Source organism: Tiliqua scincoides, chromosome 2, assembly GCF_035046505.1.
Source record: "Tiliqua scincoides isolate rTilSci1 chromosome 2, rTilSci1.hap2, whole genome shotgun sequence".
Taxonomy (NCBI): Eukaryota; Metazoa; Chordata; class Lepidosauria; order Squamata; family Scincidae; genus Tiliqua; species Tiliqua scincoides.
This window is the reverse complement of record NC_089822.1, coordinates 105,725,109-105,740,742: the sequence shown is the minus strand read 5'-3', so window position 1 is coordinate 105,740,742 and position 15,634 is coordinate 105,725,109. Positions and strand designations below refer to the sequence as shown.

Below are 15,634 nucleotides of genomic sequence, written 5' to 3'. Positions count from 1 at the left end.
CCATGGTAAGGGAACAAATGTTCCCATACCTTAAGGGGGTCTCTGTGACTGCTGCCCCACTACAAGATGCAGTGCATGCCCCATTAGCACAGTTGCACTGGCACTGGAAAAATGGATAGGATTGGGCCCTCATTTGCTGGGCAGACATTTAGCTATGTGTTGTTTTTAAAAAAAATGTATTTCGCAACACTCCAAATTATAGGAAGGTAAAATGTGCAGACAAGAATGTTGTCCAAATATTTGCCTGCTGCCTCAAATAACTAGGATGGTGTAATAGTTTGGAGTTTGGGAGTTAGTTCTGGAAGATCCAGGTTCAAATTCCTACTTGGCCATGAAGTTTCCTGGGTGACCTTGGGCCAGTCATTCATTCTCTCTCTCTCTCTCTGCCTAACCTACCTCACAGGGTTGTTGTGAGGACTGAAGGAGGGGAAAGAACAATGTATACTACCCTGAGCTCCTTGGAGGAAGGGCAGTATAAAAATGTGAACAATAAAATAACATGTCACGAGCACAGGGCCTGACTCAGACTAGGGGTGTCCAAAGTTTTTGGCAGGAGGGCCACATCATCTCTGACACTGTCGGGGGCCAGGGGAAAAAAAGAATTAATTTACATACGTTTACATAAATGTATATATTAAAGATGAACTTCTATGAATGAATGAAGGTTTTGCAATAGATCGAGGCCTATAAAAGGCCTTGCACAAAGCAAGGCTAGCCTTTCATTTGCTGCTGCTGCTGCATCACAGATGTGAAACACCAAGTAGTGGAGGGAGCCCTCATCCCACAGCTCATGCAAGAGGTCAAACAGTCGCCCTCACGCTGAGAGCAGTTGCGTCGGGCCAGTGTGGGCTCCAGCATATCTCCGGAGGGCCAGAGGCTCATTGGAGACTGGGGGCTCCCTGAGGGCTGCATTGGGAGTCCTCAAGGGTCGCAAGTGGCCCCAGGGCCGGGGTTTGGGCACCACTGACTCAGACAATTGGTCAGTCTAGCCTGGTATCATTGACTCTAATGTGCCACAGCTCTGCAGGGCCTGAGGTAGGACCTTTCCTTATTCTGCTATGTGCAGTTTTTTTTTAATCTGTTGGCATATACCATACTTTCCCACTGTATTGTAGCCCTCTCCTTTTTTTTCTAATTCCCTGAGAAATTATCTAGATTTGACAGTATGTTCACATTTGGAGTAATAGTACTCAAATGAGCAAGACCTAATGCAAAAAGGATTCTTGTGCTGTGTGTAGAATATGTTTTTGAAGGAGGTGTCTAGTGGTTCAGTATAGTTGTACCTGTTTCTAAAACTGTTCAACTGTTGTAGATTTTCCAAAAATCTTTGATCAGTGGAATTATTATTATTTTTATTTTGTTTGCTTTGTAGCTGAAGAAATAAAAAAGCTCCGGAAGCAGCTGGATGAACTCCAGAAAGAAAATGGGCGCTATATAGCACTGTTGAAAGCCAATGACATTTGCCTGTATGATGATCCCACCATCCATTGGAAAGGAAATCTCAAAAATGCAAAAGTTTCTGTTGTGATACCAAATAACCCTGTGCAAAAGAAGAAAGGAGAGCTCAAAAATGCAAACGTTTCTGTGGTTATCCCCAGTGATCAGGGGCAAAAGAATATCATTGTATATTCCAATGGGAGTCCCCTTGGTGGAAGTAATCAGGGGGCGCCTGTTCAGGGAATAACATTCAATATCAGTCCTAATTTACAGAAGCAAACAGCAAATGTTGTTCCGGTCCAGAGAACTTGCAACCTTGTGACTCCTGTGACCATTTCTGGTATTTATTCCACGGAAATCAAGTCAGGGGCACAGACTTCAGTTTCTCCGGTGGCGTCCAGTCCACCAAATTCAGCCAAGAAAACTCTTGAGCCCCCTACCTCTGAGAACGAGCAAGACATATTGATGAGTACCAGTGCTACTAGCTCCCAGAGTGCCTTGCAGCCAGCAGAGAGACAACCTGAAATACAGAGTCAGCTGCAAGCTGAAAACACCCCTAAATCTAAGAACAGGCCAGAGAGCTCACAGTTACCTGAGAAAGCGGCTGTATCCAGCACCAGCCTTGCTTCCAGTGCTGGTTTGGACACCAGTCATGCTCAGCTGGCAGGTGCACCCCCTAAAGAGAATTCAAGGACCAGATCCCAAGAGTGCCCTGTAGTTTCAGCAGCAGCCACCTCTTGCACTTCATCAGTAAGGCTCTCCCCCATGGACAGTGTTCAATCGGGAAGTGTCTTCAAAAGTGCAGATGCGATCAGTGGCAGTGGAGCATCGGTAGCACCTGCAGTAGAGGTTCTGAAAGCTGTAACAGAAATGAACTTGTTACCCACAACTACTTTAGATAAGTGGCCATTTTCAAGTTCTTCGGGCATTGGCACTCCAGGCTCGAAAAGTATGGGTAGCCTGACACGAATGGCCTCTGCTGGAAACACCCAGACTACTTGGACTACTTTGCAGCTAGCAGGGAATACTGTTCAGCCTCTAAATCATACACCACCCAGTATAATGACTGCCTTGTTAAATGAGTCGGCTACTGATGCTGGTACTATAACTTCCATTCCTAACAAATGTTTGGCTACCTGTGCCATGTTAAATAATCCTCTACCTGCAGAGGAACGCACACCTGAACAACATCCAGTTTCTTTGCCTTCCTGCCAGTCCTTACCTATGCAGCCACTAGTCACTAAGACGCAGGTTATAGCACAGCCTCCAGGCAGCCTTCTTCCAGTGAATCCGGCCATGCAGGTGATTCAGATGTCCCAGCCCGTAGGTTCAGCTGTTGCTGCCTCACCTGCTAATCAGAACGTGATCATTCTCCAGCCCCCAAATACTCATCAGTGTCCACCAGTGCTGAGAGCTGAAGTCCCAAACCAAACAGTTAGCCAACAGATTGTAATTATACAAACTGCTAACCAAAATCCTTTTTCCCTGTTCTCCTCCCCACCACCTTCTCTTAGGGTTCCTGTTAATGGGGCCTCTTCCACAGCAAGTACCAACAATTCTACGCAAAATGCCCCTGGTCCTCATATGTTTGGCGGGAAGCATCTTGTCCATATTTTACCAAGACCATCATCTTCTACACAGTCGTCTAACTCAACACAAACAGTTTCTGTTGCCATGTCGAATCAGCAGCTTCCACAGACTATTTCTTTAAATGGACAACTGTTTGCATTGAAACCTGTCAAGTCCTGCTCTGGAGCTTCAGATCAAGCCCCTATGCAAATTATACAGCCTACCACCAGTGAAGATCCAAATACCAATGTTGCCCTCAACACATTTGGTGCTTTAGCTAATCTCAATCAGAGCATATCGCAGATGGCTGGACAAAGCTGCTTGCAGCTGTCGATCAGCCAACCTCCCAGTCAAACCATTACCAGCAGCCAGACTACTCCGACTAACTGTGTTCTACTAGCACCAACTTCAACATCCTCCTCAGCTGCTGAGGGCTCTGTATTAACCAGTGCTTTGCAGCCAGTGGATACTCCTTCCTCCAAAGCTTCTCTTGGCATGTCTTCGAGTTTGGGCTCAAAACGGTCTAATAAAAAACCAAGTACTAAGAAGTGTTTAGCAGGCAGTAGCAATCCTGCATGTCGGATGAATCCTTGCAAAGATTCCAAAAAGCTTGACAGTGGGAATACAGAAGCTGCACCTGAACATTCCGGAAGTGACATATTGCTTGAAAATATATCTGTGAATGTGGTATTGCAAAACTTAGCTGTGTCACAGACAAATAGTAGGGTAGCACCTGATGACATAAATGTGACCAATTCTCATCCCAAAGAGACTTTGAGAACTGAACAGGATATAGAATCTACCCCAGCTCCTGACCTGAGTGTAGTTGCAGTGACAAGAGCATCGCCCTTGGAATCAGCCATGTCGGGACAGTTTGAAGTGGCTGCTACAGTTTCCAAAGACTGTGCTTCTCCACCTCTTCAAACGTGTAGATCTGAACCTGAGTTAGCAACAAATTCTCAGTTATCTGAATCCAAATGCATTCCTACAATCTCCTTAACATCCTCTGCTGATACTCAAGTGACAATTTCTTGGGTTTCTGGGACCCCTGTAACCAACAGTGGGACAACCGCAGAGAGCATTCCCCGAGCAGAGGTCTCGGAAATCTGCAGGGTGGAACAAAATTGTTCCATTATAATGCAAGCCACAGATTTGTTAGAAGGGCAAGGCCTAACTAAGATGCTTTCTGATCTCAGCAAAGAGGGTGAAGCAGTGCAAAAACACTTTTCAGTCCAAGTAGAGCATCCTGACTTTCGCACCCAAAGTGCTAAACCGATTATAGACTCAACTGATTTGGCAGGGAAGCAGGAAGGGCTCTTGCTGATGAACACTGAAGGGGAAAATCTTGCACAGTCTCACTCCTGCAGCTCTGAGCAAGAGGCAGCTAATTCTCTGACTGCTAATCGTCAGTCAGACTCTCCCATGTCAACTAGTTCAGGCAGCAGTTGTGGCTTCTCTGTTGCATCCATGTTGCCAGACTCATGTCGGGAAAATGTTCCCAACAGTTCTTCGGTGAACACGTGTAGCAGCTGCACATTTTCAGAGCAAACTGATATTGTAGCTCTAGCAGCAAGAGCCATTTTTGACCAAGAGACCCTAGCAAAAGGCACAGCGGCAGTTCCAGGAAGTTCAAAGACAGATGATGTGGTATCTCTAGGAAGAGATCAGCCTTTCAAGACCCGCTCAATGAAAGACACAGATCAGATAGAAATAGCACCAAGCAATTTCAGCACCCAGAATTCAGTGCAAATAAACATTGATAGGTCAACAGAAAAACAAAGCTGTTCTGTTGGAATGGAAATGCCCAACACAGCATTGCAAATTGCCACCCCCCAGTCCTCAAACGCATCAAGCTTGAGTGTCAATAACCTCATACATCAAAGCTGCGTCATCCGCCCACCCGTGAGTTGTTCAGGTTTGCCTTCACCTTCAAACCAAGCAACTGTTCCTGCAACAGTGACTCAATCCATACCTCCTAATTCATATATGAGTCGGTCTCCAGGACAATCTCCAGTGCTGATGACAGACTATGCTCCGGAACAGTTGTCTGCCCTTCGGACCAGCACCATGCAGGCCCCTCAAATGTGTGACCCACACTTAAAGCAGGAAAGCCGTAAAGACTCAGCCAAGCGCTCAGTTCAAGATGACCACCTGGCTTCTGCATCAAAGAGACAGAAACATTGCCAGACAACACCTCTGCAGCTTGAAGGCATTGCTCTGCTGACCCAAACAACCAGTGATATTTCAGATCAAACCCAAATCCTTGCCACTCAGGTCCCCCCTAATTCATCCAATCCAGCAGTGTCGGTAAGCAGTCAAGGGCACTCAGATGGTCATAGTAGGTTATTTCCAACCAGCACTTTTGTGCCTCCTTCTCTGAGGCAAGCAGAAGTTCAGTGTAATTCTCAGCCTTCTATCTTGGATCAGCCCAGTCAAGCCGGACAGCACCTACAGCCTATTCAACATCCTCCTGCTCAAGGAATGGTTCATCTTCATAGTAACCACCCATACGTAAAGCAACAGCAACAACAGGCTGGACAGTTAAGAGACAGGCATCACTTGTATCAGCTTCAGCATCACATTTCTTATTCAGAAAGCTCTATCCACTCTCAAGCCCACAGTGTGCACCAACAACAAAGAGTGATGCATCAAGAGGTACAAATGCAAAAGAAAAGAACCCTCATCCAAAGTGCCCAGTCCTTTCCAGCAGAAAGCCAGCTTGCTTTACAGCAGAAGCATCATGGCAATGATCAAGCACGGCAGAAAAGCAGCCAGCCTCACCCCCATCACCCGCAGATTCAGCAGATGCAGCAGCACTTTGCATCTTCCCAGCCGGAGAAAAGCTGCGAGAACCCTGCTGCAAGCAGAGCCCACCATGGCCGTCCTCAGAGCCATCTGAATCAAGATGTTCTCCATCAGCAGCCACCAGATGTGAGCAACAGGCAGCCAGGTTCAGGAGTTTCTTCTGAACATGTGACAGGGCATAGTCAGATGCAGAGACTGATGACCTCCAGGGCTTTGGAACAGCAAATGGTATCCCAGCCTAGCATTGTCACCAGACCATCAGAGATGACCCCCCATAGACAAGAAAGGAACAGAGTTAGTAGCTATTCTGCAGAAGCACTTATTGGGAAGTCGCCCCCTAACTCGGAACAGAGACTTGGAATATCTGTTCAGAGTTCAAGGATTTCAGACCAGCTTGAAATGAGAAATTACCTTGATATGTCCAGGAATAAAGGGTTGGTAATCCACAACATGCAAGGTCGCATGTCTGTAGATCATTCAGTTGGATCAGATGTTCAGAAGCTCGCTGAGTGCCAGACATTCAAGACAAATGGCCCTAACCAGCAGCCCACAGGCAATTTTGATGTGCAGGCCTCAAGGAACAGTGAAATAGGTAATCTGATGCCTTCACTCAGGGGTATGCAGGCACAGACTTTTCGAATTGCTCACCATGCTGGGCCATCCATTGACAGACCAAAGAGGATGCCCTATCAACCAGTTCAAGGTATTTCAACAGGAAATCCTCTTCCTCCCCCAAGGGACAATGAAAATACATGCCACCAAGGCTTCATGCAGAGTTTGCTTGCCCCTCACCTTGGAGATCAAGCCAGTGGAAGCCAAAGATCAATATCAGAGCATCAGAGAAATCCACAGTGTGGTCCTTCTTCCATTGTTGAATATAATTGCTCCCCAGCAAGAGAAAGCATTCATATTCGCAGAGATGGTGATGGTCAAAATAGGGAAAGCTGTGACATGTCTCTTGGTGCTCTTAATAATAGGAACAATTCATTAAATATTCCTTTTTCAAGTAGTTCTTCCGGAGACATTCAGTGTCGCAACACAAGTCCCAATATTTCTATTCAGAAATCCAATTCCATGAGAATGACAGAGAGTCACGGAACCAAGAGTCATATGAACACACCTGTTTCTAGCAATGTGCATGGAATTGTTCGACCAGGACTCCCCCACCCACCGGTCTCTCATGGGAACGCTGACCAAGTCCCGCCTTCAGTTCGGCAACCCAATTCTTCAGTTACTCAGCGATCAAGACATCCTCTGCAGGATAACGGCAGTTCTAAGATCCGCCAGACTGAAAGAAGTCGGTCTGGAAATCAAAGGCATGGGAATGCCTTTGATCCTAGTCTGCCTCACCTTCCTTTGCCTGCCAGTGGCAGTATGATTCTTGGACGGCAACAGCCTACCCTAGAAAAAAGGAGTGGCATTATGCGATTCATGCCTGATGGACCCCAAATGGCTAATGATAATGCAGCTCCTGATCAGCACAGTCTGTCTCAAAACTTTGGATTTCCTTTTATTCCAGAAGGTGGAATGAATCCTCCAATAAATGCCAACACGTCATTCATTCCACCAGTGACTCAGTCCAGTGCGACTCGAACTCCAGCCCTTATTCCAGTAGACCCCCAAAATACGTTGCCATCGTTTTATCCACCATATTCTCCTGCTCATCCCACTCTGTCCAATGATATTTCAATTCCTTATTTTTCTAATCAGATGTTTCCTAATCCAAGCACAGAGAAGCCAAACGGAGGCAGCTTAAACAATAGGTTTGGCTCCATTTTGTCTCCCCCCAGACCCGTTGGCTTTGCTCAGCCAAGTTTTCCCCTTCTGACAGATATGCCCCCAATGCATATGGCCAATTCATCACACCTGTCCAATTTTAATTTGACTTCTTTGTTCCCGGAAATAGCGACGGCTCTTCCTCCAGACGGCTCGGCAATCTCACCTCTGCTCTCAATAGCAAACACTTCTGCCTCCGACTCTTCCAAGCAGTCGTCAAACCGGCCTGCTCATAACATAAGCCATATTCTAGGTCATGACTGCAGCTCAGCTGTATGAAACGTAGTGGACTAGAAGTTAGAATGGTGGGTTGTTTGTCTGTATGTGTATATGTACACAAAAATACGTATGCATTTAGGGTGCCATTCTTGAAGAGACCATTTTATAACATCACTGTTTGTGGGGAAATGTGTGTTCTTGGGAAGGTGCTACTGTATTTCTGCATACCCACAATGCCAACTTAACGCATCAGTGCCTATCTTACTCTTTACTTGTAAGAGTAAGAATTTAACACCCAGATCTGTCTTAATAGGTCATTCATGACTATACAGTTATCTGGTCATTTCAGATTGTCATTCCGTTCCCTCCCCTCCTGTGGAAAGATTAGTCCTGAGCAAAATGAGGAACAGGAAAGCAAACTCTTCAGATTTCATTTATAATTCTTGAACAGTAATTTTTTGCTCAAGGCGTAGATCTGTAGGGGTCTAATGCATACCTCATCTTGGAACAAATGTTTTCAAGGCTGTTCATCCTAGATCATTTTGATCACTTTTTGTATTACAACCTACCATAAGCATCTACATTAGGGCTCACTCAGTGTGGTAAATTTGGGTGTGTGTGTACAAAATTTAATTTCACATCTAGCTTCTGAGGAGCTGTATAAAAATTGTGTGATGGAAATCATTGCTTCCCCTCTAAAACACTTAACACTCTCCTTCTGAGGGTCTACTTATGTTTATATTAACTGTTCCTGCAAACAATGGATATATTTTAAAAATGTAACTTATTATACCTTCGCCCCTTAGAAGGTGGTGGCTTCGCCCCTTAGACATGGCATTCATTCTTGCTATTACTGGCCTGTATGCTGTGAGTGTTCTCAGGGTATTCTTACTTAGCATCTTCTTAAAGTGAATCCTTCCTACAATGCTTTTCTATATCCCCCCATTAAGTTTTTCATCTTGTAATACAAAATGCATATGAATAATACTGCACTAGGAATGTTGTGGGCTGAGACGACAGGCAAATGCGAGATGAATATCGAGTGTTAATTTTAAATTGTATTGCTTTGCACTTCTGTAGCACCTTCTGTCTGAGCCAGAGGTTCTGGTGAGCATAAGAAAAACATGTGTGAATTTAAGCACTTGGCAAATTGGGATGGTTGGTGGGTGAGCTGAGAATAAAAGAAGGCCAGCTGGAAGTGGCTGGTTTAAAAAGAAAAAGAAGAAAGCGCTAGGTGATTATGACTTTATATAAAAGTGTGATGTATGTGGGATGTGTTTGTAGTGATCGACAGAAAAAAGAGAAAGCAGCCAGTTGTAGGCACTCCTTTTGCATGGTTCTGAACAGACAACCATATTGCTTCCATACATCTCCCTGTGGTGCTGGTAGCCAAACTATTATGGTGGCAGTGGATCATTAAACTAGGCTATTTCTTTGCTCGGGAACAACTTCTTTGCTTAAGCTTCTGACAAATAGATAACTGTAACTTTTATCCACATTGTCAGTCTGATTCTCATATTCATAAATTCCTCTTCGTAGGGATTTTCCTACATAGAAAACTTTGAGCATATTCATTAGTTGGCACTTAGCCAAAATGCTGCATGAACAGTATGGGTGTGTCTTAAAAAATGTGGAAAAGCTTTTTTTCAGTTAAGTACTTTTCAGCAGCAGTTTTGAGGGTCTCCTGTTCCATGTCAATTGAACTGGAACAGATAAAAATCTGATGGCTGGTCCGGAATTGGCTAGTGGCTAGAATTGCAAAATCAGGACTTTCTTTCTGAATATCTGTGGACTTACTTTGGTTAAACTTTATTGGCATCAAAAGAGCTTGAGCTTCAGTTACCCAAACTGTTTGAAAGTTCACTTTTCAATATTGCAGTGGTGTGCTTCACAAGTGTAGTAAGACATCCTGAAACTTGTGTGATGAATTCCTGACAGCAGGAGGAATTTGCATCTTGTGCTCTGACTGAAATGTATCCTTGAAAGAGGGGGTGTGAAATCTTGTCACTGATTGGTAGTGGTGTGTTTCTGTTCTGCATGGTCTTACCTTCGTTTTACACTGAAGCACACAAAGGTACACTTCCAAAACTCTGGCTTCTAGTTCACCTTTTCGGGGACAGGACCTCATGTGGTGCTGTCCCCTTATCTAGTAACCACCACCTAATGTACATTCTATCACCAAGCAGCAGCACAGTGAGTTGCAAGTTAGTGCACATAGACGGACTTCATGTCACAGGGAGTGCAGTTGGTGATTAAAACTGTAAAACACTCCCTTGGTTACACTTAGCATGTTTTTAAAAAAATCAGCTTTGGTACTGGTTTCACTTTATTGACTTTGCAGGCTCATTCAGTCTGGCCTCTGGTTTTTCTTCCAGTGCACAAAGTGCAATTTTAATTGAATTCATTACTCTCTGAAAGGATGCATGCTACCAGTGTTGATACAGCAAACTTGAAGTCCTGTACACTGACAATGCACAAAAGTATAAATTAGGCAAACCTTTTCAAAAGGTATCATGGCATGGAGCATGTGTATGTCAATAGGCATAGACATCAAGACCCTGCAAGTTCCCAACATTCAATTTAAAAGTAGCTTCCAAGTGAGCAGTGCTTTCAATTATTTCAGGCTGTACTTTGCTGATCACTTCTCACTCAGGGACTATGAAGTTGTTTAGAGGCAATTCTCTTATGTCTGCAAGCATCTGCTGCAGCTAGATAGATGCCCAGCAATTCCTCAGTTCACTTTGGAGAATGGAAGCATGTCTTGGTGTGTAATACAGGTCAGCAACTTACTGGCATGCTAGAGGTGGATCATGTTTACATTACTAAAAATAGTTACTAAACAATTCTGATTGGCTGTATCTGAAAACATTAGCGATTTGATGTAGGACTTCATCTCTTATTGTAAGATGACACAATAGTTCTGTATCTGTTCAATACTTTTCATTAGATTGGGAAAAGAAGCAAAAGTGATGGAACTCTTATTCTCCAAAACTCTCTTTATGAGAGGTCAGAAAATTTTCCTTTTCTATTCCCCCCCCATTCTCACGCACACCCCTCACAAGAATGTCAGGATCCTGTAGCAATATAACAATTGAGATAAGATGCATTCTTACCATTTTTGAATGTCTGTAGTTTTTGAAACCAGCAGCTCCATATGATTTGCCCATGGAAAAGCCAACAATTTTTCAACAAATTATAATCTAATTATAGAGTAAGCCTGTCTTATAGTTTTATATTTTATATTGCTGTAGCAAGTGTGCTGATTGTTCCTGATGCAGGTTCAGTGCAGGAGGGTGGAAGATGCTCTTTCTAGATACAGCAGATGCTGTGCTTGTCTGTTGTGCAGAAATCCATATGCATGTTGCATTCTAGTGAAACAGACATGCAAACATGTATTACTCTTGGAATTCTACTTGTGACCAGAAAGACATGGAGCTATTTTAAAAGCACTTGAAAATCTTACCTATGGCGTTTGGCTTAACCTCTACAAAAGCATGATATTCTTCATCGTTAGCGTATCAAGATTTCTCTGCAAATGTTGAAAACCTGTGTTTTGGCTGTATCTGGCCTTGGACACTGAAGAAAAGCCTAAACTGTCAACTTTATGGGAAGTATATTGTGCCTTAGCTCTGCTCTGGTATTATCTCAGTTGCAGACTGTATAACCTGCAGTTTAATCACCTTTCTCTCTCCCCCCCCCCCCATTAAGCTGTAGAGTTGGTTATAGAGAACATATTATTTGCCACCTCCTGTGATTGGGAAGATTCAGTTTCTCTTGCATTGCATTCAAAAAATTTAGAATGAAACAAAATATTTTTAAAATATGGGGTTACCTTATCAACACTGGAACAATCTCATGCTTCCAGTCTCTTGGGGGAAGGAGAATCATTAGCTGGGGTCTTGAGTTGGTGGAATTCATGGAATGATCAATTTTTGATACATGTAGCATTGAGCTTTTCCCTAAACATGAAGTTGCCACAGCAGGTGAATGGTATGTAAATATGGAAGCTTTAGAGTCATGTAGGAGTGCACGTTGCATCTTTTGTCTCTGCTGGGTACATGCAGCAAGGTCTTGCGCTTTTAATGGGAGCAGATATGCAAAACGTACGTCAGGCAGTGTGAAATGGGTTGCCAGGTTCTGTGTGATGGCAAGTCCTTTCTTCTCCATAAGCCATATGCTGCTGTGCCTCGTTTCCTTAAGAGGATTCATTTAATCACTTGAGAGAGCAAGCCGCACCTCGCCCCTTCTCTCAACGTCAAACTTAATTTGATAATTTTAGCAATTTATCTCAATCTGTGCCACAGTGTTTCTGCTGTGTAGCCTCTAAAATTCTCACTACTATTCGTGGTTCCCTCAGATTCTTTGCTATCCTAACACAAATGTCTAACAATGTTGGACTAGTATCATAAATTATTGTTGTAAATAAGAATTTGTTCCAATTTATTTTGACATCTTTTTTACAAGTTCACTGCATTCAGATGTAAATATTTGCAGCTGTGATTTTGTTGGAAGTTTTCAGATTTTTTATTAAGTGTAACATTTTATTAATTGTAAAAATTGTATAGATATTAACAAAATAGTATTTTATTTTTAAAAATGTGATTTGTGCACATTTGTTGTTTTTTCTATAATCTATATGGTTCTGGGAAAACAGGCAAAACTCACGATCCTACACTTAAAACAAGGGCGCAGCATCACAACCAAAGTTTATAAACTTGTAACTAAAGACATGTAAATAATGTAAAGTCAAGAAATTTCACTGTGGTTTTTCACTAATCTTAGACTTGCTGAATACTGCTTTGTAGTTACACTTTCAATTTAAAAAGTTGAACTAAATGCCTGCAGATCTATAAACCGGGCCCATAATCTTACACTCATAAGCATCTCTTCTGACTGAAAGTACCAGCTTGGTTGGTTGATGCAAGCTCTGCCTATTTCTTAGACACACAAACTGCCTGACTCGAATCTTGAAGATTAACCTGAGGATCTGACCAAAATAAGAGGAGGAGGATGCCCTGTTTGGCTTATGCGTCTGAGGATCCCTCCTTCTAGAGTTTTCTAGTGTTGGGCACAGTAAAATAAAACAAGCAAGTTGGGTAACATGCTGCATTTAAAATGGACCACCTTGTATCCAGTTTGACAAAGACCAAAACCAATGACCAAAAGCAAACTTGCTTTTTCAGAGCCTCTTCACATAGAACTAAGGGAAGCTCTAAACCAGGGGTGTCAAACTTGTTTCATACAGAGGGCTAAAGTTAGCATTCAGGACTCCAGCTGAGTGCCAGAAGTGACATCATTAAGCTGCTAATGGCCAGAAATCAGACCTTATTCTCATATAGAAACTGATGAACTGCAAATGACAGAAGATAAAGTATGCAACTCTTGATCATGTTTCAAGATTTGGGAAAGCCCAATTTTCATGTGGGCTGCCATTTCAGCTGTAACACCTCAGCAGCTGAGAGCCTGAGGGCTGGATAAAAAGCTTCCAGGGGCTGCATCCAGCCCCCAGGCCTTGCGTTTGGCATCCCTGCTCTAAACTCAGTTGCATACAATTCGGCAAAGGGAACTACAGTGGTGCCTCGCATAACGAAATTAATTCGTTCCGTGAGTCCTTTCGTTATGTGAGTTTTTCATTTTCTGAAGCGCGTTTTCCCATAGGAATGCATTGAAATTTAATTAATGAGTTCCTATGGGCAAGAAAAGTCATAACAAAGTCAAATTTGGTTTACAAAGTGTTTAAGTGCTTTTTAAAGGCGTACATACTGTACTGAGGATTTCAAAAACGGGGCGGATGCTGAGTGGGGAGCTTGAAGGCTGTAATCCTGTGCACACTTTCCTGGGAGCAAGCACAATGGGACTTACTTACATAAACTGACATGAAGATCCTCCCCTTACTAGGGTGGACGGGATCATAAACTGACATGAAGATCTTCCCCCTAAAACAAACCAAAGCAAAACAAAAAAAATTCGTCTTGCGAAGCACGGGTCATAAAAATTTGTTGTGCGAGTTACCAAACTTCGCAAAACGCTTTCGTTCTGCGAGTTTTTCACTGCACGGGGCATTCGTTATGCGAGGTACCACTGCACATGCATATTCATTCACTTCAAGTGGGTAGACATTTGATAAACAGTGGTACTTGGAATATATACGTACATTGCCATTTCAAGATTCAGGGGGGTGCATGAAGAAGTCCCAGAATTAAGAAAAAAAGTTTGTTTCACTTCTTTGACTCGAGGGCCATTTGTAAAAAGTTGAGTTTGGTTTGACTTTTACAAAGTCAGCTGACATATCTGAATAATTACTATAAGCGTATTAGCAATATTGAGACATATTTTATTCAAAAAGTTAGCAAAGCGGGAGAACATTCTACACAATGCCTGCTCCATACAATAATCTTTTAAAACATTGAAGTGATGTCCTTCATCATTCCTGTCTGTCTTAGCAGGAAAAGGGCTTCCATCAGTAAAACAAATCCTCATTTATCTTGGGGTTCAAGTTCACAACACTGTCCGACAACAAACTATAGAGAATCTGATTCAGGAGCTTCTCAAAAGAGGTTGAAGGCTCTGAAGCTTACTGTCATTGCACTGTTCCCTGGTGCTCCCTTCTAAGAAGGGAAACTTAATGACAAGGAGCTTGTTGAAATTTTTAAAAAGGCTTCAAGGACTCATAATGCATGCGATTGGGGAGAGGCAGAGTCTAAATGAGAACATAGCATGAATGGTATGAAGAAATCACAGCCACACTGCAGACCATCTTCCTCATGTGTGCCTCCTCCAAGGAAAGAGTGGTGCTATTCATCTTATTTAGAGAAAGCAACTTAAGAGACAGGGTAGAAGGGCTTGGGACATCTCTCAGGGATATGCTTTTCAGTACAAAAATAAATAAATGGTTTCTTGTTCTCAACTAGCTCCTGTATAATTTAATGGAAAGCCTTGTCTTGTCTTGGGGAGAAGCAGATGGGCTTCTCCAATGTAAACAGACTGACAAATCAAGCAGTAGGGTCCAGGCAGCAAAAGGAATAGTGGCTTACAGTGCTTAGCTGGCTGAAAAATCACCAACTAAGCACCACAGCCTAAGTGGATACTACATCCCTGCTTGCTTTTTCAGTACAAGGGAGTCGCCTTGCTGTTGCATTGTAGCTGTTCTTTCTAGGCAGTGGAAATTGTTACACGTTTTAACCACCAGCCTCCAAAATCAGGTGCTGAGAGTAAAGTATGTCCCTTGTATGACTCCTGGAAAGCAATTGGAGAGGATTTTCAACCCTCCAGGCTGCCTTGCTTTGTCCTGGAATTCTGTATTGAGTCTGAGCCACCTAGTGGCAAGGACTCTCACATGCTTATTAAGCTCTTGTTTCTTAAAGTGGCCTTCCAGACATGCCAGTTGAAAGCTGCTTTCTTCCTGGCTTGTGCTTTTGTGCTTGGTATATGCTGACACGTTTTCTATCAACTGCACTAGTTGGCAACACTGTGCTTCAGTGAGCAGCTCTGAAAATCATCTTTGCTCTCTCCCAGGGCTCAGAAGACAGGAATCTTGTCCCTCCGCACAGAATCCAAGTCGTCATCCAGAGTAAGCAGGACCTAGAACAAGCAAGAAAGAGATTAGTCTTTTTTAAATGGGCCTTTCGAATACCCTCCCAGTGGAAACCTACAGCCCAATTTAATAAGTTCTATCCTTTGCCCACAAGCAGCTGTGCAGACAGGAAAAGGAAAATTTCTTACTATGCATTCCTGTTCTCTGGGGGGCATTTCATGACCAACAAGATGTTAAAAAAATACCATCCCAGAGTGAACTTTCCCAATGGAACCAAACAATCAATGGACAAAT

At 43.2% G+C, this 15,634-nt stretch overlaps 2 protein-coding genes across 5 annotated transcripts in view; one reads left to right on the top strand and one right to left on the bottom strand.

Moving 5' to 3' along the window:
• The window catches only part of USF3 (upstream transcription factor family member 3), a 28,034-nt gene extending 15,695 nt beyond the window's left edge, over positions 1-12,339 (top strand). Inside the window, exon 6 of the mRNA XM_066615890.1 lies at positions 1,373-12,339. Coding sequence (XP_066471987.1) covers positions 1,373-7,866 — 6,494 coding nt within the window. The 3' untranslated portion in view covers positions 7,867-12,339. The remainder of the gene's footprint in view (positions 1-1,372) is intronic.
• A 2,662-nt stretch (positions 12,340-15,001) lies between these two features.
• The window catches only part of SIDT1 (SID1 transmembrane family member 1), a 39,883-nt gene continuing 39,250 nt past the window's right edge, over positions 15,002-15,634 (bottom strand). For all 4 annotated transcript variants that reach the window (XM_066613744.1, XM_066613743.1, XM_066613745.1 and 1 more), the window contains one exon: positions 15,002-15,387. In XM_066613744.1, coding sequence (XP_066469841.1) covers positions 15,325-15,387 — 63 coding nt within the window. In that variant the 3' untranslated portion in view covers positions 15,002-15,324. The remainder of the gene's footprint in view (positions 15,388-15,634) is intronic.